Raw genomic sequence first — 25,677 nt, 5'->3', positions numbered from 1 at the left:
ATTACACATGAACACAATAGACAAGATATGCATGTACATAAGATTAGTTAAAAATACATGTATAAATAATCTATTAGATATTGCATTTTTATCTAAATGTTTCTGAGCGTGTTAATTTTACTTAATTTCTATGTGACAATATTTTAGAGCTCCATGGATTTTGTAATCATGTCGCCACCGCGTGTTTGTGTTTTGAACTGCATTCTGCGCAATACATTGTGGGATACACTGTCATGGCGGCGCCCTTACAGCAGAAATGACATCTGACTTAAGACATTATTTGCTTAAGTTGATTTTTTCTTCACACCTCTGCTTTCAAAGTCTGTATACTGAATGAATTCAGCGATGACAGTGTTGAGTGCACTTCCTCTTATTTAGTAAGTAGAAAACGTAAAATGACGGGAAATAACCATGCTGTTAATCTGCCTTGAGCTACTGTACTATAATATAATGTACTGTAACATAATGTCAGCTTTACAGATGTATGTAAATATACAAAAATTGCCTTGGTATTAGCGTGTGTTTTATGATTATGACATTTATCACGGTAATATCATTTTATATGAACATATACTGTGGTAAAACAAAGTCTTTTGGCATGTACAATGGTAATACCATGGTGTTCTTTGAATTGGCTGGAGTACCATGTAAATACAATGACACATACAGTAATCATTCAGTGCCACTGCTTTTATTAAATTATCATGGTATTACCATTTGATACCAAAACTGTACCGTGGTATGACAGTACATAGGGACCAAATATCTTTAGTAATAGGTTAATTTGCGTCAAATCATAACATATGCATAAAACGAGCTATTTAAATATTGATATTCATGATACCTTTCAACTGTCATTTTAAAGTAATTTGTCTTCTAAATTGTACTGTATGTGTATTGAATGTCCTGGATTAATGCAATATTTGCACGTCTGTATATAAACTGTAAAACTTCATTAAAAAAAAAAACTTTTTAAGAAAATCTGCAATGAAGCGGATAGCAGCCTTGATTGGCAGGACTGCAGTGTCCTGTTGGCATCATGGAAGCCCACATCTTCCCCCTCCACCAGCCTGGGCCCCTGGACCTCCGTACACCTGCCCGCAAATCCGACACCTGACTGCAAAACAGGTCAGTCTCAAAATCGCTAATGCTTATCAGAAGGGTCACAACAGATGACAAGATTAATTCAAGATTCCTGATTACAGTGCAAACCAGATAGTTTGGATGCCTTGTGTGTGCTGAGCAGAATGTGTTGTGTTTGTCCTGCTGTAGAATAAGGGCCAGTTCAAAGGTCAGAAGATGAACTCCAAACCAGTGAAACTAGAGAAACAACAGAAGCAGGAGGTGGAGATCAAACAGAGAATGACTGTGTCAGAACTCGCCAAGGCCATGAACAAAGACATTGGTAAGTGTTATGATGATATGGCCAAATGCTCACCAAGGTTGCATTTATTTAGATAAAAATAGGATTAAAAACGTCCCCGGTTACTGAACGTAACCTTGGTTCCCTGAGACGGGAACGAGACGTGGCGTACAGCTTTGCTGACGCATTGGGGAAGCACCTTTCTCCTTAGAATACTGAAGCCTGATTCGCTTAATGCCATTGCCCTGAAATGGCCAATGGCGCCCAAGCGCTCGAAAATTGGGGGGCCCTTTATACCGCAGTGCTTTGCGCCATTTTCCTCAGAATCTTTAGACTGAATAATAAAGTAAGACCTGAGCAAAGTTGACATGGCACGAACGTAACATCTTGTTCCCTTCTCAGGGAACCAAGGTTACGTTCAGTAACCGGGGACGCTCCTTATCAAAGTGTCTCTCGACGTTGCATACAGCTTTGCTGATGCATTGGGGAACGTATACAGTCACGCTGTGTCTACTGCAAATGTCTTTCGGCTATAAGCAGAGACACAATGCAGTTTGAAGTAGAAAAAAGGGGCACACGCCGTGTAGGCAGGAATATCCTTTGACCTAGACTCGTTAGAGCCAATCAGAATCAAGTGAAAAGGTTCTCTATATTATTTGCATGTCAGCGGACCTGGTTGAAACCCCGTGCTCTAGAAGGGAGGGCGGGGCCCAGGTAGTCACTGAATGAGAATGAACGGTCTAAGAATGATAGAAGTGGTAGCAGTCAGCGCTTACTAACAAGAGAACGTCTCCGGTTACTATCGTAACCTCGGTTCCCTGAGAGTGGGAACGAGACATCACGGAGAATTTCTCCGTTATGGGAACTCCTTCCCTTCAACCTTTCCTGAAGTCCTATTCCTGAAGTCCTGAAGTCAAATGACTGGCCAATTGTCGCGAAGCATGCAACCGTATGCAAATACTGACGAGCTCGAGAGGCAGTATAAAATGCGGCGCCCGCGACAATTACGTCAGAATCGGATACTGAACGCCGCTTAGCTGGTCGAGCAGCGAGCACGGCGAACACCGTGATGTCTCGTTCCCACTCTCAGGGAACCAAGTTTACGACAGTAACCGGAGACATTCCCTCTCGAGCTTTCACGAGACATCACGGAGAATTTCTCCGTTATGGGAATGATATTCAATCCCGCCGTGAGAGAGGCTACGAGCAGCCTGTACAAGTTACACACTCAGCGAAGAGAGAATACACACACACATAATTCCCACCAATAGCGACGCTTGTTAGGCGGGCTCGCAGCTGATAGGTGGAGGTAAGCCAATGAGCGTCTACACCCCAGGTATACGAAATTTGCATATCTGGTCGATAATATTGCAGGCTGTGCTGCAAACAGGGCAGAACAGACACAACAACAGTATCGTAAGGGGATGCACAGAGATAGCTGTGTTAAGCAGCATAAAACATAACATGATCATGGTAGCACTAGTGAATAGACACGAATAACTGGAGCTGCACTGAGTACAGGGCAGACAACAACAACGATAGCAAGAAGGCTGCGCAGAGTAATTACTGTGCAAGGCAGCAAGACACATGTACCACAATAGAGGTAGCAAACATAAATCAGTCACTCGCCGACAACACTTGGGAGGCTAAGGACTGAACGTCCAGCTTGTAAAACCTGGCGAAGGTATTCTGAGAAGACCAGCCGGCTGCAAAGCATATATCCTGAATAGACATACCTCTCGACCATGCCCAGGAGGAGGCGATAGCCCTTGTTGAGTGGGCCCCAATGTGCAGAGGGCATTCCAAACCTCGGCTCGTATAAGCAGCCGTGACAGCGTCCACAATCCAATGGGAAAGCCTCTGTTTTGAAACGGCCCGGCCCTTCACACAACCACCGTAGCACACGAAAAGCTGGTCAGATTGCCGAAAGCTGGCCGAACGCTCGATGTAAATCCTCAAAGCCCTGACGGGGCACACCGAAGTCTGAGCGTCCGCATCACACGAGGTCGATGACTCAGAAGACAGGGCAGACAACGAAACAGTCTGCGTTCTGAAGGGGGTAGATAGTGATTTAAGCACGTAGCCCGGTCTCGGCCAGAGAGTGACGCTGCAGTCACCGGGTCCGAAGCGAATACAGTCGCTGTTCACAGAAAACACGTGTAAATCCCCTATGCGCTTAGCCGAAGCGAGGGCAAGAAGAAGTGCAGTTTTGAGAGATAGCTCCTTCAAATCAACGGATGCCAAAGGCTCGAATAGTGGCTGTGAAAGAGCTCTTAACACCACCTCTAGGTCCCGGGGGCGGAACTGAAAGCGGACGCGGAGGATGCAATCTCCTCGCTCCCTTGAGAAAAACCACCAGCGCGTGCCTCCCGATCGATTGCCCACCCAGCGGGGAACGAAACGAGGCAATAGCTGCCACATAAACCGCAGAACATCCAACACAGAGCACGTAGCCGGGTCGATATGAACATGACTGCACCATTTCACAAACACTCCCCATTTCAGAGCATACAAACGCCTCGTAGAGGGTGCCCACGCCTCCGTGAGCGTGTCGAGCATACAAGAATGCAGGGTGCTCAGCTCCTCTGATATCCCCGAAGCAGCCACACATGAAGGCTCCACAACTCCGGGTTCGGCTGCCACACCGAGCAGATCCTTTCTGATGGGGATCGGCCAGGGCGGCGCCACCAGCAGCTCTGTCAGGTCCGGGAACCAAGGCTGGTTCGGCCAGTTTGGGGCGATGAGTATCATCGAAGCCCCCTCCTCCCTGATCTTGCATAGCACCAGTGGCAATATCTTGATCGGAGGAAACGCATACAGCCTGGCTGCTGGCCAGTGCGATGTCAGAGTGTCCCCCTTCAGCGGGGAGTGAGACAGGGAGAAGAACAGCGGGCAGTGCGCATACTCGCTCGTGGCGAACAGATCCACCTCCGCTCTCCCGTAGCGAGTCCAAATCATCCGAACCGACTCGGGGTGCAACCTCCACTCTCCTCGAAAGCATGTCCGCCCTGTGGTTCAGGAGACCGGGGATGTGCGCTGCCCTGATGGAGAGAAAGTGTCGGTCCGCCCATAGCAGGAGACTCACTGCCTGCTTGTACAAAGCCCTGGAGCGAACGCCTCCTTGGTGATTTATGTACGAGACCACGGACATGTTGTCGGTGCGAATCAGTACATGCCGCTGTTCCAGCTGCGGCCGAAAATCCTTTAGAGCTAAGAACACAGCTTCCCGCTCCAAGCGGTTTATGTGCCACCGGCTCAGAGGTTCTGACCACAGACCCCAAGCCGGCATGCCCTCGCACACTGCTCCCCAGCCGCGAGTCGATGCGTCCATCGTGACCACAACGCGCGACGTCACCAATCCCAGGGGAACCAGGGCGTTTCGAGGCAATGTTAGAGACCGCACCACGCCGTTGAAATGGGGTGGTCTGCGTCTGAATTGAAGGGTATACCCACGCTTTATCACACCGAGTAGCCAGCGCGAGATCCCCGGAATAATTTCCCATGCGTTCAGGAACTGGGATAACGGCTTTAGCAGCTGGATCCTTAACAGCCTCCGCAGTGAGAACTCCACCCTCCGCCGCCTGCAGGAGCTTTGCCTGAAAAACCTGCAGCACCGCCATGGCGTGCAGCGCGGAAGCCGCCTCACCATCAGAGGCATACGCTTTATTAGCGAGGTCTCTTCGACAGGGGGAGAGCGCACGTACCCGTGGGCCTCCGCCCCATCCACGTGGGAAAAGATGGCCTGTGTGGCCGATTGGACGCACGCCGATTGGGGCGCAGACCCCGTTTTCACCAGCTGCTCGTGTACGTCTGGAAAGAAGGGGACCGACGCCCTCGAGTCAGCTTTCCGTGTGGACCTGAAATACCATGAGTCGAGCTTACTCCTGGCAGGCTCCTCTGGAGGACTCCAGGTAAGCTCCAACTCCTGGACAGCCTTTGACAGAACCCTCATGAGCTCCTCTTGGAGGTCTCGGGACCCCGAGCTGTCTGTCTGATCGTGCTCCGATCCCGCCCAATCCTCCCTCTCCGAAGCCGAAATGGACATCCTCCTGGCCAAAGGACACAAACTCCCCAATGTTGGAAGGAGGGTGGAAGCAGTCCTCGGGGAAGGAAACTGGGGAATGGGGTGACCGTTGGGTTTGGCGGAGCGGCAAGACGACGCTCCTGCCACCAGGAGAGGTGGGCCTCACCCCGAATAGGCCGCAAATCATATCGTGGCGGGTCCGGAGCACGTGGGCCGGCAGGTCCGCGCAATGTCCGCAGTCGGACTCGTCCAGCGCCGCCTCAGCGTGGGCCAGGCCCAGGCAGGCGACGCAGTGATCATGTTGATCCGGCGGTTCTATTGGTCCCGCGCAAATCTTGCAAACTGTAGCCATGATGAATTCAACAGGTGAAGTAGAAGATTCTGACGTAATTGTCGCGGGCACCACATTTTATACTGCCTCTCGAGCTCGTTAGTATTTGCATACAGTTGCATGCTTCGCGACAATTGGCCAGTCATTTGACTGGCGTGAGCCAATAGGACTTCAGGAAAGGTTGAAGGGAAGGAGTTCCCATAACGGAGAAATTCTCCGTGATGTCTTGTGAAAGCTCGAGAGGGACCCACACTGAGATAATATTACAAGTGGCACAGTGCATTGCGAGTCCTGTCGAAGCAAACGCACACAGTTAAACCGCACATTACAATAGCGTGCCCTGGAACGAAGCAATGTGAATTCAAGGGCTGCAGAGCCGGTGATGTATGATTCATTGCATAAATGCAGTGAGCGACCAACTCGGTGCTTCAGAGGATAACTTGAGAGGCTTGACAAAAATAACCGTGGTGAGAATTATAGAGATGAAAAGCGCGGGCGGTGCCGACGCCATCTTACTCTGACGTAAGAGCCTATCCGACCTAGTGGAAACCCACACCATGAGTGAGGGGGGCGGGGCTTCCCATTGCTGCCGTAGAGTGTGAACCACAATAGCCGAGTAATAGCAGTGGTAAAAATAAGAGATCTTACCTTGCTTAGCTTTCCTGCACTGAAAGGACCCGAGAAGGGTCAGGGCGTCCAGGACCAAAGTCAAGTCCCAGGCAGGGATTGTGGTTGGGCGGGGAGGGTTGAGCCGTTTTTTAACCCCTAAATCGTTCTTGCCAACTGGCTGTTTGTCAATTCCATTATGAAAAGATGAGTTCGCAGCTACATATACTTTGAGCGTAGAGGGCGTGCGGCCGATATCCAAGCACTCTTGTAAAAATGACAGAATGAATGAGACCGAGCAGGTCGCTGGATCTATGTTCTTCGAGCTGCACCAATGTTTTCTCATCACTTGCTGAGGTAATGATGCTGAAGTGGCCGGGCTCCTTTGAGCAGCCAGACATGCAGGTCCCACAGCGCCGGGTTGTGGTGCCAGATTGAGCTGTTCGCCTGGGAGAGGAGGTCCCTTCTCAGAGGAATAGGCCAGGGAGGGCTCGATAACATCTCGAAAAGGTCCGGGAACCAGGGCTGAGTGGGCCATTTGGGAAAAGCATACTTGCGAGCTCTCGGCCAAGGGTGAGCAAGTGCGTCCACTCCCAGTCCACTCCCGTCTCTAAACATCTGCACGTTATTAATATATGCATCGAGGCTGCGTGCCAGGCTGATACAGGAACGCATGCTTTTAGCCATAGTTGAAACGGCCGCATCTGAAGCAGTCCCAAGCGGCACACCGATGAGGTGGCTGCCATCAGTCCCATAGCTCTCTGAAAGCACTTCGGGGGGCGTGACTTTCCTTCCTTGAACACTGCTAGGGAGTTCATGATGGCTCTCGAGCGCTCCGGTAGCAGGTGCGCTCACATAGATATAGAATCCAGACTCACACCCAGGAAAGGAATATTCTGCGTGGGTTGCAGCTGGCTTTTTTGTGCATTGATCGCGAGCCCCAGACACTGGAGGTGGTTGATGAGAAAATTCCTGTGGTTGCAGAGCTCGCTCACTGAGGGAGCCATAATTAACCAGTCATCTAGGTAGTTCGTTACCCGTATTCCCATCAATCGAAGAGGGGAGAGGACTGCGTTCATGCACTTGGTAAAAGTGCATGGAGCCAAGGCGAGGCCAAAGTGGAGTACCAAAGATTGATAAGCCATCCTTTCGAAAGCAAATCTCAGAAAACGCCTGTGACGAGGGATATGGAAATAAGCATCCTTTAGTCACTGAAATAAACCAGTCCCGGGGCTGAACGAACGGTAGGATTCGTTTCAGTGTAAACATTTTGAATGAGCGTTTTGCTAGAGTGCGATTCAAACGATGCAGATCTAGGATAGGGCAGATTTTTTGGAACTAAAAAATAGCGGCTGTAAAAACCAGCCTTGCATTCCTCGGGAGACACAATCTCCATGGCTCCTTTGGCGAGGAGATTGTGTATTTCTGCTCTTAGAATTGGAGCGTTTGCGGCTTGAACTTCCGACGTTACCATGCAATTGAACCGGAGTGGTCTGCGTGCGAACCGTTTATTACCGTGTTCAACACCCACTCTGATATACCTGGTAGCGTTCTCCAAGCTTCCGCGAACTGTGAGAGAGGTTTCAGCATGACAGGAATTCACAGCCCCCTGTCACTCAGCAGCGAGCTGTCAAGAATGTGAGCATGAGTGACAGCGGGAAGAGGAAAAAAGCTGTTTTTGTGAGATTGTTTGGTTTTTATTGCACAAACATGTGGAACAAACAAAGAACAAAATTTATTGTCCTCGCCGTCCGCAACTGGCGGGAAAGCGAGGGGAACATGAAGAACACAGCCTCTTTTTCCTGCTGGGCCATCGCTGCCGTCAAGCTTCAGGCTCCTCTTCCCCTGGAGTCCCTCAGGAACGTGACTGGGCATCCTTGGCTGGTTTCCCTGATGCGCGGGGTCCATGCTGCTTGTTAGGTGGGAATCGCCGATGCCACGAGTCCTTGGGAAGCACCGAAGGCTCTTGCTGCTCTTCCAGAAGAGGAGCGCTGAGCGGATGAGGAGCGCGAACGTACGGGAGGTGGCTGACCGGTGCGTTTTGACATGAAATGCTTCATCTGAGAATCGTTCCGCGAGGGAAAGCCCTGAAGGACTGACGGGAGCGTTCAAAAGTATGGCCTTCTCTGCATCCTTCATATCCGTTAGCCATAGATGCCTGTCCAGCACAACCAGGTTTCCCATGGCACGGCCGATCGACTGGGCAGTAATCTTAGTGGCTCGCAGGGCAAGGTCAGTAGCGCTGCGAAGCTCCCTGAAGATTTCAGGATCCCGACCTTGCTCATCTAGGCGTGTAAGCATCTTCAGCTGGGCTGAAGGAACCATTCGTCCAGCCTGTTCCACTCAGGTTCCGTGGGAGGGGACCACTCTAGATTGAGCTCTTCCACCGCCTTAGAAACTATGCGGAGCAGCTCTTGATCTACGCGACCAGGCTCGTAGATCTCGCTGCTCTGAGAGTCGGATTCCTCCACTTGGCTGGCCCAGTCTTCTGACTCCAACGCTGCGGTGGACATCTCATCATCGCGGTTTTCTCTCTCGGGTGCACCAAAAGAGATAAAATCACCCACGTTCGTCGGGGGGTGGAACTGAGGTTCCGGATAGTTTACCACCGGAGAGTGTTGGTCCGGAGAGCAGGAGGCACGTGGGCGTTGCACCAGCGTAGGCTCGCTGCCGGCAGTGCTGGTTTCCATGACCAGTGGCTGTTTCTTCTTTCTCTGCGGCTCCGGCCCGGAGGAAGAGGATGGCAGATGTGGGGCAGGCGCGTCACCGAGCACGAGGGCTATCCTTTTATGGAGAGTCCTGACACTCATGGCATCGCAGTGAGGGCAGTTGGGCTCCTCAATGGTGGCTTCTGCGTGGGCGCGGCTCAGGCAGAAGACTCACCAGTCATGATCATCTGGGAGCTCTAGAGGTCCCAAGCATGAGGAACAAAGTTTGAATGACATCGCAACTTCGCCGGAACATTGAAGAGGACTGAGCATCTATCCACTTTTGCGATGACTCGATGACGAAGGAGAGGCTTCCAAATAATTGAGGTGAAGGAGAAAGATTCTGAGGAAAATGGCGCCAAGCACTGCGTTATAAGGGGCACCACGCCCCCCAATTTTCGTGCGCTTGGGTGCCATTGGCCATTGCAGAGCAATTGCGTTAAGCGAATCAGGCTTCAGTATTCTAAGGAGAACGGTGTTTTCCCAATGCGTCAGCAAAGCTGTACGCGACGTCGAGAGACACTTCGATAGGGAACAGTAATATTGTGAAATAGCTGTTTTCAATTTTAATATATTTTAAAATGTAATTTATTCCTGTAATGCAAAGCTGAATTTTCAGCATCATTACCCCAGTTTTCAGTGTGACACGATCCTTCAGAAATCATTCTAATATGCTGATTTGCTCCTCAAGAAACATTTCTTATTATCATCAATGTTGAAAACAGTTGTGCTGCTTCATATTTTTGTGGAAACTGTAATGATTTTTTTCAGGATTCTTTGATGAATATAAAGTTCAAAATAACAGCATTTATTGAAAATAGCAATCTTTTGTAGCACTGTTAATGTTTTTACTGTCACTTTTGATCAATTTCATCTATCCATGCTGAATAAAATTAATTTCTGTAGAATAAAATATCTCACAGGCCCCAAATGGTAACAACAGTAGTGTATATCTGTGTTGTTCTATCTTTAGATCATGTCTATGAGGCCCTACTCAATACAGATGTCGATCTGGACGAGTTGGAGCCTGACACAGTGCTGGAAGAGAAATGGATAAAAGAAGCAGTAAAGAGATCGGGAATGAAACACAAATGGGCCAAACTTGTAGAAACCAAAGTCAGAGAAAACAAAGATATCCAGAGACAGTGAGAACAATTTTAAAAATGAGTTTATATGTGTATAATTTGTCCCTTTCTGTAATTTCTGTTTGAATTGTTGTCAGACCTCCCCCAGATTCCACTCAGTTAGTTCCTCGAGCTCCAGTGGTGACCATCATGGGTCATGTAGATCATGGAAAGACCACCCTGCTGGACAGTCTGAGGAAGAGTCAGATCGCTGCTCAGGAGGCGGGGGGAATCACGCAACACATCGGAGCATTTCGGGGTACTGAACACCTCAACATACCAGTGCCATTTACAATTTTTTGTTTATCCTCAGATACCCATTGTAACAGAATTGTACAATACAGGTGCCTCTCAATAAATTAGAATGTCGTGGAAAAGTTCATTCAACTCAGTAATTCAACTCAAATTGTGAAACTCGTGCATTAAATAAATTCAATGCACACAGACTGAAGTAGTATAAGTCTTTGGCTCTTTTAATTGTGATGATTTTGGCTCACATTTAACAAAAACCCACCAATTCACTATCTCAACAAATTAGAATACTTCATAAGACCAATAAAAAAACATTTTTAGTGAATTGTTGGCCTTCTGGAAAGTATGTTCATTTACTGTATATGTACTCAATACTTGGTAGGGGCTCCTTTTGCTTTAATTACTGCCTCAATTCGGCGTGGCATGGAGGTGATCAGTTTGTGGCTCTGCTGAGGTGGTATGGAAGCCCAGGTTTCTTTGACATTTCTTAAAATTTCTTGGTAAACGAGTGCAGTGACTTTGGTTTTCAAAAAACACAATGGACCAACACCAGCAGATGACATTGCACCCCAAATCATCACAGACTGTGGAAACTTAACACTGGACTTCAAGCAACTTGGGCTATGAGCTTCTCCACCCTTCCTCCAGACTCCAGGACCTTGGTTTCCAAATGAAATACAAAACTTGCTCTCATCTGAAAAAAGGACTTTGGACCACCGGGCAACAGTCCAGTTCTTCTTGTCCTTAGCCCAGGTAAGATGCCTCTGACGTTGTCTGTGGTTCAGGAGTGGCTTAACAAGAGGAATACGCCAACTGTAGCCAAATTCCTTTACACGTCTGTGTGTGGTGGCTCTTGATGCCTTGACCCCAGCCTCAGTCCATTCCTTGTGAAGTTCACCCAAATTCTTGAATCGATTTTGCTTGACAATCCTCATAAGGCCGCGGTTCTCTCGGTTGGTTGTGCATCTTTTTCTTCAACACTTTTTCCTTCCACTCAACTTTCTGTTAACATGCTTGGATACAGCACTCTGTGAACAGCCAGCTTCTTTGGCAATGAATGTTTGTGGCTTACAGCAGATCAGCAGTCTTCCCCATGATTGTGTAGCATAGTGAACCAAACTGAGAGACCATTTTGAAGGCTCAGGAAACCTTTGCAGGTGTTTTGAGTTGATTAGCTGATTGGCATGTCACCATATTGTAATTTGTTGAGATAGTGAATTGGTGGGTTTTTGTTAAATGTGAGCCAAAATCATCACAATTAAAAGAACCAAAGACTTAAACTACTTCAGTCTGTGTGCATTGAATTTATTTAATACACGAGTTTCACAATTTGAGTTGAATTACTGAAATAAATGAACTTTTCCACGACATTCTAATTTATTGAGATGCACCTGTATAATTTGTTTAAAGCGATTAAATAATACCTCCTCATTTTCACTAAAGATTAGTAATAACCACACATAACAGTGGCTGACACCTGAATTTTATCAAGCAAAAGTTTTGGTTGTAAAAAAATGTGTATGTAATTGCCACTGCTTGTTGAAGTGACACAAAATGGTGATAGCACATGGCACAAACCCAATTCTCAACACTTTTGGAACAAATTTATCTATTTATAAAGTACGTATAAGTGTAGCAAAAATGCAATGCTGGAGATCAGTACTCAAATCTGTTGCTGCTGTCACACAATGTAGCCTATTCAGTTAATGATTAAAAATGAACGATACGATTTTTTCTGTTTTCTGAGCTGTTTCGTCATTGTTGTATATTTTTTAAATTAATTGGTATTCAAATTACTATTATATGCTTTGATACAAATGAATATTTATTACAGTATTTAAATGGTCATACAGTTTCTTTACTGGCTGAAACTTATTATTTTTCAAATGCAATTGTCGTGAATTCAAAATATTCACTTTTTCCAAATTATACCCCAATGCAAATTTTGATTTTTATAACCCACGTCTTCTTAAAAATATGTTGGAGAGTGAAAAGAAAAAGAGTACATCATGAATATCAAAGCTTTGCTCTCTGAGGGAGCAAATAGTAGGTTTAAGACATATAGAAGTTTAAGACAAAAAGTAGGTTTTTTGAAAACAAGCAATAATTTCCCAATAATATGTGCTGTTCTTTTTGGCATCCACTGTGCTAAGTAAAGCAATTTTGTGACCAAACAAGCCTTTTTGCTGTTCAGTTCAGCTGCCCTCAGGTGAGAGGATCACTTTTCTGGACACACCTGGTCATGCAGCGTTTTCTGCCATGCGGGCGCGTGGAGCCATGGTCACTGATATAGTCATCCTGGTGGTTGCAGCTGATGATGGTGTGATGAATCAGACTATTGAGTCCATACAACATGCCAAAAAAGCCAAAGGTAATATGCTGTTTATAAATTATGATTGAAAGTACAATGATAATAAATGCAATCCTATTTTATATAAATGTTTTTACATTTATTTTATTGTTTTTACCTATATATATATATATATATATATATATATATATATATATATATATATATATATATATATATATATATATATACAGTGGGGCATAGGTATACCTCAACTATGAGAGACAAAATGAGAAAACAAAATCTAGAAAATCACATTGTAGGATTTTTAAAGAATTAATTGGTAAATTCCTCGGTAAAATAAGTATTTGGTCACCTACAAACAAGCAAGATTTCTGGCTCTCACAGACCTGTAACTTCTTCTTTAAGAGGCTCCTCTGTCCTCCACTCGTTACCTGTATTAATGGCATCTGTTTGAACTCGTTATCAGTATAAAAGACACCTGTCCACAACCTCAAACAGTCCAACTCCAAACTCCACCATGGCCAAGACCAAAGAGCTGTCAAAGGACACCAGAAACAAAATTGTAGACCTGCACCAGGCTGGGAAGACTGAATCTGCAATAGGTAAGCAGCTTGGTGTGAAGAAATCAACTGTGGGAGCAATTATTAGAAAATGGAAGACATACAAGACCACTGATAATCTCCCTTGATCTGGGGCTCCACACAAGATCTCACCCCGTGGGGTCAAAATGATCACAAGAACTGTGAGCAAAAATCCCAGAACCACATGGGGGGACCTAGTGAATGACCTGCAGAGAGCTGGGACCAAAGTAACAAAGGCTACCATCAGTAACACACTGCGCCGCCAGGGACTCAAATCCTGCAGTGCCAGACGTGTCCCCCTGCTTAAGCCAGTACATGTCCGGCCCGTCTGAAATTTGCTAGAGAGCATTTGGATGATCCAGAAGAGGATTGGGAGAATCAGATGAAACCAAAATAGAACTTTTTGGTAAAAACTCAACTTGTCATGTTTGGAGGAAAAAGAATGCTGAGTTGCATCCAAAGAACACCATACCTACTGTGAAGCATGGGGGTGAAGCTGCTTTGGGGCTGTTTTTCTGCAAAGGGACCAGGACGACTGATCCGTGTAAACGAAAGAATGAATGGGGCCATGTATCGTGAGATTTTGAGTGAAAACCTCCTTCCATCAGCAAGGGCATTGAAGATGAAACGTTGGTTGGGTCTTTCAGCATGACAATAATCCCAAACACACCGCCCGGCAACGAAGGAGTGGCTTCATAAGAAGCATTTCAAGGTCCTGGAGTGGCCTAGCCAGTCTCCAGATCTCAACCCCATCGAAAATCTTTGGAGGGAGTTGAAAGTCCGTGTTGCCCAGCGACAGCCCGAAAACATTACTGCTCTAGAGGAGATCTGCATGGAGGAATGGGCCAAAATACCAGCAACAGTGTGAAAAGACTTACAGAAAACGTTTGACCTCTGTCATTGCCAACAAAGGGTATATAACAAAGTATTGAGATTAAATTTTGTTATTGACCAAATACTTATTTTCCACCATAATTTGCAAATAAATTCTTTAAAAATACTACAATGTGATTTTCTGGATTTTTTTTTTTCTCATTTTGTCTCTCATAGTTGAGGTATACCTATGATGAAAATTACAGGCCTCTCTCATCTTTTTACGTGGGAGAACTTGCACAATTGGTGGCTGACTAAATACTTTTTTGCACTGTATATATATATATGTATATATATATAATGTACCAATTTTTTGTATTTATCATAATACTGTGTGTGATCTGCAGTGCCGATTATCATTGCTGTGAATAAATGTGATAAACCTCAAGCCGACCCCCAACGCGTGAAAGAGGGGCTTGTATGCCATGATGTTGTCTGTGAGGAGTTTGGTGGGGAAATACAGGCCATCCACGTGTCTGCATTAAAGGTACCATGGTCCTGCATAATATCTTATGCCACCTTTAAAAAATGTTTATGTTATTAGATAATAATCACATAATAGCAAAACAAATGAACCAAGTGTTGTCGAAGTGATTTCTGGATATAAGTTAGTTCTAGGAGACTAACCAGAGGCAGTAATAATATTAATAATACTTTGCTTTTGAAAAAAAAAATGAAAGCGTGCTTTATCCCTTGAAAATAATTGCCATTTTTGATCTATTTTAGCATCTAATACAATAACACTTAAAAATACGCATGTTTTTGTAGAGTCTTCTTGTTTACAGAGTGACAGGGATTTGTCAATATTAATATTTGTTCACTCTCTGTATGTAGTTTTGTGACAGTGGTACCGCACCACATGCCATTGGAATTATTATATGTGAATATGGCAGCTATTAGTGTGTAATTTCTCTGCAGGGGGACAATTTATTAGAGCTGGTTGAAGCCACAGTGACACTGGCAGAGGTCCTGGAGCTGAAGGGCGACCCCACAGGCCTGGTGGAGGGGACGGTCATCGAGAGCCGCCCAGACAAAGGCAAAGGGTGAGTGCAAACAAAGACATCCCTACAGTGTCAGAGGTCCATAAGAACTACACTTTATATTATATCATAAGGATTTTCCCATCAGCTGTTGTGTTTCCACAGGCCGGTTACCACAGCCATCATCCAGCGCGGCACTCTGAGGAAGGGCTGTACGCTGGTGGCAGGAAAGTGCTGGGCTAAAGTGCGCTTCATGTTTGATGAGTTTAATCAGGCCGTGAGTGAGGCTGGACCTAGCATCCCTGTGGAGATCGTTGGTTGGAAAGATCTTCCCTCTGCTGGCGAGGAGATCCTGGAGGTGGAATCAGAGGTATCTTATAAACTTTTTTAGAGAGCCATATTCTACACTTTTGTAGCATTTTGTATGATATATGTTATACACTACTGGTCAAAAATTTGGAATCAGTAAGATTTTTAAATGTTTTTGAAAATTCTCTTATGCTCACAACCAAGGCTGCATTTATTTGATCAAAAATACAGTAATATTGTGAAATATTATTACTATTTAAAATAACTGTTTTCTGCTAATATATTTTGAATGTCATTTATTCCTGATGCAAAGCTGAACTCTTAGCATCATTACTTTAGTGTCACATGATCCTTCAGAAATCTAATATGCTGATTTTCTGCTCAAGAAACATTTATTTCTAATGTTAAAGGCAGTTTAATCCTGCTTAATTCTTTTAAAACTGCTTAATTCTTGTGGAAACTGTTATACTTTTTTCAGAATTCTTTAATGAATAGAACTTTAAAAAATCAGAATCTTGAAACAGGAATAATTTGTAGCATTATAAATCTCTTTAGTGTTACTTTTGATCAATTTAATGCATCTTGCTGAATAAAAGTATTATTTTTTTTTATCTTACACCAAACTTTTGAACAGCTATTTCACAGTTTCAACAAAAATATTAAACAGCAAAAACTATTTTTAACGTTTGCTATTTATAAAAAATTCTTGAGCCTCAAATCAGCATATTAGAATGATTTCTGAAGGATCATGTGACACTGAAGACTAAAGTAATTATGCAGAAAATTCAGCTTTGATCACAGGAATAAATTACATTTTGAAATACATTCGCATAGAAAACAGTTATTTTAAATTGTAATAATATTTCACAATTTACTGTTTTTACTGTATTTTTTTTAATCAAATAAATGCAGCCTTTGTGAGCATAAGAGACAACTTTCAGAAGCATTAAATCTTATTGATTCTAAACTTTTAACCAGTAGTGTGATATATTATGACTGGCATGGTTATGACTCCATGCTGGCATAGTTCACATAGAACTTTTTTTTTTTTTTCTCTCTCAGCAAAGGGCCCGTGAGGTGGTGGAGTGGCGCAGCTACATGGAAGAGCAGGACAAGTTGAAAGAAGACCAGCAGGCCATCGAAGCCAAGCAGAAGCAGCATCAGGAGGGCTATAAGAAGGACAGGGAGAGCATGGCCCATCTCTCCTGGAGACAGAGGAGGGCGGCCCTGTACCGGGCCAACAAACACAAACTCTCCCACAGGGTCAGTGAAAAAACCAAGATAGAGGAACTCAGACTGCCCATCATCATCAAAGGTGAGGTGACAGATCCTCTGCTTCAAGAAGAGTTTGATCATTTTAGCGAAAACTGTTTTATAATCAGAAAATAGAGAAGGAGAATTTCCATTTCATAGTGACTTAATATAATATAATGGTGACAATAATATTATATCATGATGGACGAAATGAAGTTCCTCCCTATATTATTTATACATTTGGTGTGACTGGCTGGTCTTTTTTTTTAAGGTGATGTTGATGGCTCAGTAGAGGCTATTTTGAACATCCTGGAAAATTACGATGCTGATGACCAGTGTGAGTTGGATGTTGTTCATTTTGGTGTGGGCGACATCTCAGAAAGAGACGTTAACTTGGCAGAGACGTTCTCAGGTAGGAATCCTCAACAGCCAATGGAAAAGAAATCGCTGCTTTCATTCAAGTTTCATTTGAATTTCAAATCAGTGATTCTCAACCAGAGACCCCCTGGGGGACTTCCACACACTTCCAAGTGCTGTAAAATAAAAAAAAAATTAATAATTTGAAATAAGCTATAACAGCTTAAAAAAACAAGATAAAAGCTAAATCATAGAGTAGAAATTGCTATTTGTGAGTAAAACAGTAATCATAATAAAAAAAGCAATCACAAATGACTGGAATGTTATCAATTATACTTTCATAGTTATAGAAATGTGAAAATATATTAGTAATAAAAAGCATAAAACAAGAACATTCAGTTACTTCTAGAGTTATGGAATTTAATTATTATTATTTTTTTTTATATGCTGCCACTCATAGTTTCTGTAACTATGAAAGTTTGAAAATGAGCAGCTTTGTAATTACAGCAAAATTACCAGAAATATGAGAATGAGCTTTATTGCCAGGTATGTTTATACGTACAAGGAATTTGTTATAGTGACAGAAGCTCCACAGTGCAACAGAATGACAGCGACAGGACAGGACACAGATAATAAAAAGAATAATATCCAAATATACAAAATAGACAATGTACAAAATAGCAAAAACACAATATATAATATAGACAATTATGTATGTACAGGTATGATATGTGCAAATTTGAAATGTAAATAAGTATGTGTGTTAAATAATAATGTATTATAGTGTTGTGTGTTCCACGTTTATTGTCAAGTGTTCATGAGATGGATTGCCTGAGGGAAGAAACTGTTCCTGTGCTGGTCGTTCTGGTGCTCAGAGCTCTGTAGCGTCAACCAGATGGCAACAGTTCAAAGAGGGAGTGTGCTGGATGTGAGGGGTCCAGAGTGATTTTGCCAGCCCTTTTGTTCACTCTGGATAAGTACAGTTCTTGGAAAGTGGGGAGGGTTGTACCAATGATTCGCTCAGCAGTCCGGACTACCCTCTGTAGTCTTCTGAGGTCAGATTTGGTAGCTGAGCTGAAACAGACAGTTACTGAAGTGAATTATGGCGGAGTAGAACTGTTTCAGCAGCTCCTGTGGCAGGTTGAACTTCCTCAGCTGGCGAAGGCAGTACAGCCTCTGCTGGGCCTTTTTCACAATGGACTCAATGTGATTGTCCCAGGAATCTGAATGACTCCACTGCAGTCACAGTGCTGTTCATGATGGTGAGTGGGGGGAGAGCAGGGGGGTTTCTCCACGATCATCTCCACAGTTTTGAGCGTGTTAAGCTCCAGGTTGTTAAGACTGCACCAGACAGCCAGCTCCTTAACCTCCTGTCTGTAAGCAGACTCGTCACAGTCTTGAATGAAGCCGATGACTGTGGTGTCATCTGCAAACTTTAGGAGCTTGACAGAGGGGTCTTTAGATGTGCAGTCTTTGGTGTAGTAGAGGGAGAAGAGCAGTGGGGAGAGGACGCAACCCTGGGGGGCACCAGTGCTGATCGTACGGGTGCTGGATGAGAATTTTCCAAGCTTTACTAGCTGCTGCCTGTCTGTCTGTCAGGAAGCTGGTGATCCACTGACAAGACAGAGGTGGGGATGGATAGCTGAGTTAATTTTGGCTGGAGGAGTGATGCGATGATGGTGCTAAAAGCGGAGCTGAAGTCTACAAACAGGATCCTCACATAAGTCCCTGGTCTGTCTTGTTGCAGGATGTAGTGCAGTCCCATGTTGACTGCATCATCCACAGACCTGTTTGCTCTGTAGGCAAACTGCATGATGTCCTTCAGATAAGCCAAAACCAGTCTTTCAAATATCTTGAAGACTTTCAAATACCATCCTTGATTACCACTGATTTAGAGCCCTTAAATTAACTATTGTTTTAATTTTTTGTTTGCCTTGTCAAAGTGTCAAACTTTCGGCCATTTTCTTGAATTCTCTCTTTGTCCCCCTCATTGTTCAGGAACCATATATGGGTTCAATGTCACTGCAAATAAATCGGTTCAGCAGATGGCTGCTAAGAAGGGCATTCCCTTAAGATTACACAGAGTCATCTACAAACTCATAGACGAACTCAAAGACGACCTGAGCAGCAAACTGCCTCCAAACACAGAGGAAAATATAATTGGTAAGTGTAACTTTAATATGACATATATTGTTGATTTTAAATCGCTTCACCAGTCATGCTTCTCTTACAACCAGGCCCAGATATAATATATACAGACTTTCCTGCCCTGATTTTGATCTGTAGATTGAAACAAACATGGTAAAATGTGTTAAATGGAGCCGAGAGTGCCACAGACAACATTGGTAACTGAAAGCATGAACAATTAGTCAAAATACTTCTGTGAAATGAACATCACAGTTCTGCAGGTGGAGACTCCATGAGGGCCTGCTGACAAGACACTGACTCAAACTTAAACTAGTGCTGTGTAAATGAAAGAATGAGATTGGCTGTCTTTCTTGCCCTTGAACGTTGTGTTTTCTCCCTTGCACTTCAGGGGAAGCCTCGGTTCTGGCCATGTTTGATGTGACGCTTGGGAAAAAGAAGATCCCAGTGGCTGGCTGTAGAGTTCAGAAGGGCCAACTGGACAAAAATATGAAATTCAGACTTATTCGAGGGAGAAACATTCTCTGGGAAGGTAAACCTATGCCAGTTAGCTGTGTTAAATGCATGCTATTATATATATATATTTTTTTTTTTTTTCATGCATTTGTTTCCTCTTTCAGGATCCGTGACAACACTGAAACATCTGAAGGATGATGTTCTGACAGTAAAGACAGGCATGGAATGTGGCCTTTCTCTAAATAACGAAGAACTTGAATACAGACCTGGGGATGAAATTATTTGTTACAGTAATTCTGAGATCAAACAGAAAATTTCTTGGGATCCAGGATTTTAAGGGACTGCATCAGTATACTATGCAGTAGCTGTAATAAGATTTGCTGTAGCAAACCTACAAAAAAATTTGATTGTCTTCATTTTGACTCTAGATATCAGGACTGAAATAAGTGTACATAATGTATCTTGTAATGTAAATAAAAATGAGGAAGAGTCACATTTTCAAAAATTGTTCTTTGAAAAGTATTATGATTTTCATCCTACTTCATAGATATTTCATATATTTAAACTTATCGCACAATATAGCTTTTGTAATAAATTGAATACATTAAATATATTTTTAAAGTCAAGATGGAAATGAAATTCCTAGGATATGGGGAAAAACACCACACACATCATATTTAAGGTTGGTAAGGAAGGTAAATAAGATATAAGCTAACACCATATTTCTTATTCTAGTTTGTTCCCTCAACATCTATAATTTTTAAGAACCAGGGTTCCCAAACTTGGATATGAACATTTTAAAAGTGTCATTTCTAGAACTGAAAAAAATAATGTACAAGTTATAAAAATTTATAAATTTGTGTCATGGGCACTTTATAATAAAAAATATTTTTCTAGTTATGTCAAGCTCCAAAATATCTTATCGGGTAGAATGGGTAGCTACATCTGAGGGGGGAAAAACCGTGACAGATGACTAGAAAATTAATAAGTAAAAGTGCATAAATTATATTTAAGGTAAGAAAAGACTTCCAGTCCAAAATGAAAGATAACCCATCTAAACCAGACTTTGTATTCTGCATGTCCTGTTACCAAGAATCATAAGCGAGTTTTTTTTAATATTTTCATTTACCATCACTTTTATCCAACTTCTCACTTTAGCATATTAGTATGAATGCCTAATAAAAAAGTTAAAACCCCAAAAAGAGATATCAAGATTCAAGAGACTCTTTTTAATGTGGCAGGCCAATTTTATTTACAAAGTACAAGTTCCAGAACAGACAATCTCCTGTATTACACAGAGCATGTTGTCAGGACTGTACTTCACTTGTCCTCTGGTTTGTTGAAGCAGTAAGTCAGGCAGCACTTCCCGCAGTAGTGACGGTCAAAGTGGCTAGCCATGAACACCCCGGCTCCACACTCATCTGCAGGACACTCGCGGCGCAGGCGGTGGATCTTGCCGTTCTCATCAACCTGAGGATCAAGACAGACAGCATGAAATCATGCTAGCAACTCCCAAAGCTGAATACAGAACACATGCAGCTGGCAAAAAAAGACAGTTTAGGAGATGTTGAAACTGACCTTGTAATATTTCAGCACAGCGAGCTTGACCTTCTTTCTCTTGTGCTTGTTCTTCTTGGGGGTGGTGTAGGACTTCTTCTTCCTCTTCTTAGCACCACCACGCAGTCTCAGCACAAGATGCAGTGTGGACTCCTGAATGCATGATTACAATGAAGTACATTACATGATAGGAAAAGCAAGGAACCTAAAATTCTGTATTACTGTACCATTATTTACTAACCTTCTGAATGTTGTAGTCAGACAGGGTGCGTCCATCCTCCAGCTGTTTGCCAGCAAAGATCAACCTCTGCTGATCAGGAGGGATTCCTGCATTCAATACATGTAGCAGTCAGCATTTTGTCATATATACATAAAAATAAATAAAACACATACATGCACTAATCAACATTTGAAGTGGATCAAACCCTTTCATCAAGGTTGTCCTAAAAACAAAATGTGTTCTTGTCTTAGGACAACTTTGATGAACTTTTTTTGATCCAGTTCAAATGTTGACTACTGTATATATATAGTTGACAAATAAAAATTGGACTGTCCTCTGGTGTGACATAGCAAAAAAAACTTAACATACAAATAACATGAGAAAAAATAATCTTCATTCTTTGAGTTACAAATAGCATGAGAGGTTTATACCGGTAGTTGACGAATCAATGTGTACTATGGTGTGACGGAAAAATTACAAAATAAACCTCTAACATTGAAGATAAACCTCTCTCATGCCATTTGTAACTCAAAGAATGAAGATTATTTTTTCTCATGTTATTTGTATGTTAAGTTTTTGTTTTTTTTTCTACATTTTTGCTATGTCAAGAGAGAGAGAAAGGGAGAGAGAGAGAGAGATGGGAACTTACCTTCCTTGTCTTGAATCTTAGCCTTGACATTCTCGATAGTATCAGAGGGCTCAACCTATAACATGTAGAAGAGATAAATATTTGTCTTAAATAACAGTAAACTGCACTTAAACCAATAGCTATGATCATTAATGTACAGGAGACCAAGGGAAATCTAACTTTAACTTTTCCAAATCACAAACCACTGACTCTGAGGTCTAATCCTATTTTAGTTTTTTTGTTGAATATTTTGAATTTAAAATATCGTTGATACGTCTTTAAAATTAATCTCCTATCTTCTTTACACGTAGATGAACAATTCTTACACCGTAACTGGCACCTATTAATATTGAAGCTGTGAACTGAAGGAAAATTTCAGTTAAAACTGCATAACTAAAATTATTTATTTTAAGTACTCAATTGTATGCATATTTTGCATACAGTTCACATTTATTTCTAATCTCCTCTACTGTATGAATGTAGCGGAGCCACACGACTTGTCGTTAGCAATATTTAGGGCTTCTGTACAACTACAAAAATATAGCTTTTACTTACGTTATAACGCAACCTAGCCTATAAATTCATACTTAAAGATTCATATAATGCAATATAATTAGCCCCGCATAGTCAAGCATTGCAATAAAACAACAGATCAAGTGTCGAATTGTCTCGCGCGGCTCGTCTGTGCCTCACCTCGAGGGTGATGGTTTTCCCCGTTAGGGTTTTCACGAAAATCTGCATGTTGAAGTTCAATCCACCTGTGTATAAAACAGATGTAAATGTTTCTGGGTCATTTTAAAGCATTTATATATGCGAATATCATATTTATTTCGCCATTATTCGTTCGTAACATTTACTCACCACCAGCTCTTAGATGGCGGAAATCGAAAAGGGTCCTTCAAACCGTACAACGTGCTCTTCAGCGCTTTAAGGCTGCCCGACGAACTGCCTGAAGAGAAAAAAAAAAAAAAGTCCACAAAAAGTGTGTTATTGTAAGTATTTAACAATGTTGGAAATGTTTAATTTTAGTTTTTAACTAGTAGTATATACGCCGTTATTTTAACAATTAACATAACTGTTAACTGTAGCATTTTATATTTACATTTTATTAAGCTGTTGAAATCGATCATTTTAATGATACTGAACACATTACAATGTCTGCAGATTCAAACATACGTCTACTGATAAATGTGTATTCCTACAGCTAAAACAACATTATTAAGTAGCCTATATTTCCTCAAAACACTTTTGCAGCATAGAATAAATTATATATATATAATTTATTATATTATACATATATATATATATATAAGTGTTGTGAATCGGAATTCATATCTTGTGATCATGGGCATGAACGGCGGAAATGCACATCCGGCACTAGGGGCGCTATAACAACTGTGTTGAAAGAAGAGGATTTCAGAGTTGCGCACCAGAAATGAAAATGGATTTAGTTGACTCACTGTGGTCACTTGGTGCATTCTCTGGTCTTCAAGCTCTTTCATATGCATGCAGTGTCCTATAAAGTCTTCCTGACAAGCATGCTAAGGTTTTTCTTCCTCTTTGTTGTATTACATAATACATCCTTTGCAGTCCTTGATGAAGCATGTGGTCTTTGGCCAATATACCCAGTTAACTGCACAACACTTCTTATGTGAATATTGTGTAATCTTGGTTTTGTAACCAAAGGCAACAGCCTGTGCATAACACGGCTCCTGATTCATCGCTCATTGCCAAAAATCTAATATTTTGCTCTGCAGAAGCAGAATGAGGAAATTGAGGGCTTTGTAGTTGTGCATCCAGAGCTGAATGACATGAGTTTCTGAACAGCATGTTCCCATATAGACGTCATCACACCATTTAAAAGAATGTAGCACATTAAAACTCTATTTACACATGAATATGCAATGGCCTTTAGATACAGGACAAGTGACCCAGCAGGCATGAGTGATTACTGTTGACATCTAGGTGCTACATGGTGTTATGGAGTTGCTTCATGAAGAAAGCAGCCAGTGCAAGCCTGCAAACTGTGTGTGCCATGACCTGTTCCAAAAACAGGACTGTCTCCGCCTGTGATAAATGCTCAGGGGGAAGGAGCAAGTAGATACAGAACACAGCTGAGAAACAAGGGTGGAGTCAGATCTAAACAGCAGTGTAGGAGTCATAGATCTGACATGAGAGCGCAGAGGGCATGCACTATTTCTGCGTCTATGAATACTCTCAAAGGATAACGGCTGATAAAAGTAACAAAGAGCTAGATGGGATGCATTGCATACTTTCACTGTAGATAAAATGTACACACTACACTCACTGTTTGAAACTAATGCTTATAGTTCACCCAAAAATGAATGTGCTTAAAATTTACTCACCCTCAGGCCAGCCAAGATATAGATGTGTTTTTTTAATCATCAGAACAGATTGGGGGAAATGTAGCATTACTTACTTTCCAGTGTATCCTCTGCAGTGAATGGGTGCCGTCAGAATGAGAGTCCAAACAGCTGATAAAAACATCACAATAATCCACAAGTAATCCACACCACTCCAGTCCATCAGTTAATGTCTTGTGAAGTAAAAAGCTGCATGTTTGTAGTAACAAATCCATCACTTCTTGCCACAATATACAAGTCCATAATAACGCAAAAATACGAATCCATAATAATGAATCCTCTAGTTGTCCACTCACATCAAAACCCACCCACATATTTGTTTAGAACCTGAACTGTTTTATAAGTGGTGCTTCATGTGTGCATATTTCTCTCATGATTCAGACGAGATGACTTGGAGAAAGCAATATTATACATATTAAGATAAAATACACATACATTTTAAGATAAAAATGTCTAAATTAATGATGAACTTGTTTATTAAGCATGAATCTTTTTGCTTCAGAAGGCATTAATTGATGAACTGGTGTCATGTTAGTCATGTTGGCTCTCATTCTGACGGCACCCATTCACTGCAGAGGATAAAGCAAAATTAATTTAATTAAACACTCATTTGAGTATTTAAGCACTTTAAAGGATAGTTTGCCTGGAATAAAAATTCTGCCAGTATTTATTCAACCTCATGTTGTTCTATGTGTATATATATATATATATATATATATATATATATATATATATATATGTAACATTTTAATGTAAGTTTTTTTTCCCTAATACTTATATTTGATTTGATTTCAGCTGTATTTCAGTTACAGAATTGTTTTAATTACAAATAACAAAATGAATGAGGGTGAGTAAATAATAACAGAATTTTCAATATACTTTCACTTTTAAAACACTGTTTATATTTCATTGGGAGCATCCTAAATTTAGGATATGATGCATGAACATTCAGTTTAACATCTCAGCAATTATAATGAGTCTGATTTCTGTCAACAAGGCAGTTCCTGGTGAAATCCCCAAAGCCATAATGTTATGATTGGGTTGTTTGTGTCTTACTTAGAATTAAATAGTTAATTAAATAGAAGTTAGACAGATAAGCTTGTGCAGTGTGATAATAAGAGATTGTTTGCTTGTGAATGCTGTTCGTTGCCAAGTGGAGCCACACCCCTGCTGTAAGTGAGTCTTGATTAGTTAGATCACAGTTTATTGCC

At 42.3% G+C, this 25,677-nt stretch overlaps 2 protein-coding genes across 2 annotated transcripts; one reads left to right on the top strand and one right to left on the bottom strand.

Moving 5' to 3' along the window:
• The first annotated feature begins 190 nt into the window (after positions 1-190).
• Positions 191-20,236, top strand: mtif2 (mitochondrial translational initiation factor 2). Its single transcript, XM_058780344.1, has 14 exons — positions 191-377; positions 978-1,128; positions 1,273-1,405; positions 10,006-10,177; positions 10,255-10,415; positions 12,603-12,779; positions 14,524-14,663; positions 15,095-15,219; positions 15,322-15,526; positions 16,528-16,780; positions 16,991-17,131; positions 19,075-19,239; positions 19,613-19,753; positions 19,842-20,236. Exons 2-14 carry the CDS (start codon positions 988-990, stop codon positions 20,012-20,014), a joined length of 2,127 nt encoding a protein of 708 aa, XP_058636327.1. The 5' UTR covers positions 191-377; positions 978-987; the 3' UTR covers positions 20,015-20,236.
• Positions 20,237-20,901: 665 nt separating this feature from the next.
• rps27a (ribosomal protein S27a) lies at positions 20,902-22,982 on the bottom strand. The gene is made up of 6 exons (XM_058778314.1): positions 22,944-22,982; positions 22,776-22,840; positions 22,104-22,158; positions 21,476-21,561; positions 21,256-21,387; positions 20,902-21,147 (listed from the first exon to the last, which is right to left on the bottom strand). The coding sequence occupies exons 2-6, from the start codon at positions 22,821-22,823 to the stop codon at positions 20,998-21,000; spliced, it is 471 nt and encodes a 156-aa protein (XP_058634297.1). The 5' UTR covers positions 22,824-22,840; positions 22,944-22,982; the 3' UTR covers positions 20,902-20,997.
• Positions 22,983-25,677: the final 2,695 nt, after the last annotated feature.

The sequence above is a fragment of the Onychostoma macrolepis genome, chromosome 06, assembly GCF_012432095.1.
Source record: "Onychostoma macrolepis isolate SWU-2019 chromosome 06, ASM1243209v1, whole genome shotgun sequence".
In the NCBI taxonomy this organism is placed as follows: Eukaryota; Metazoa; Chordata; class Actinopteri; order Cypriniformes; family Cyprinidae; genus Onychostoma; species Onychostoma macrolepis.
The sequence above is the reverse complement of the archived record's forward strand: the minus strand, read 5'-3'. Positions and strand labels throughout refer to the sequence as shown.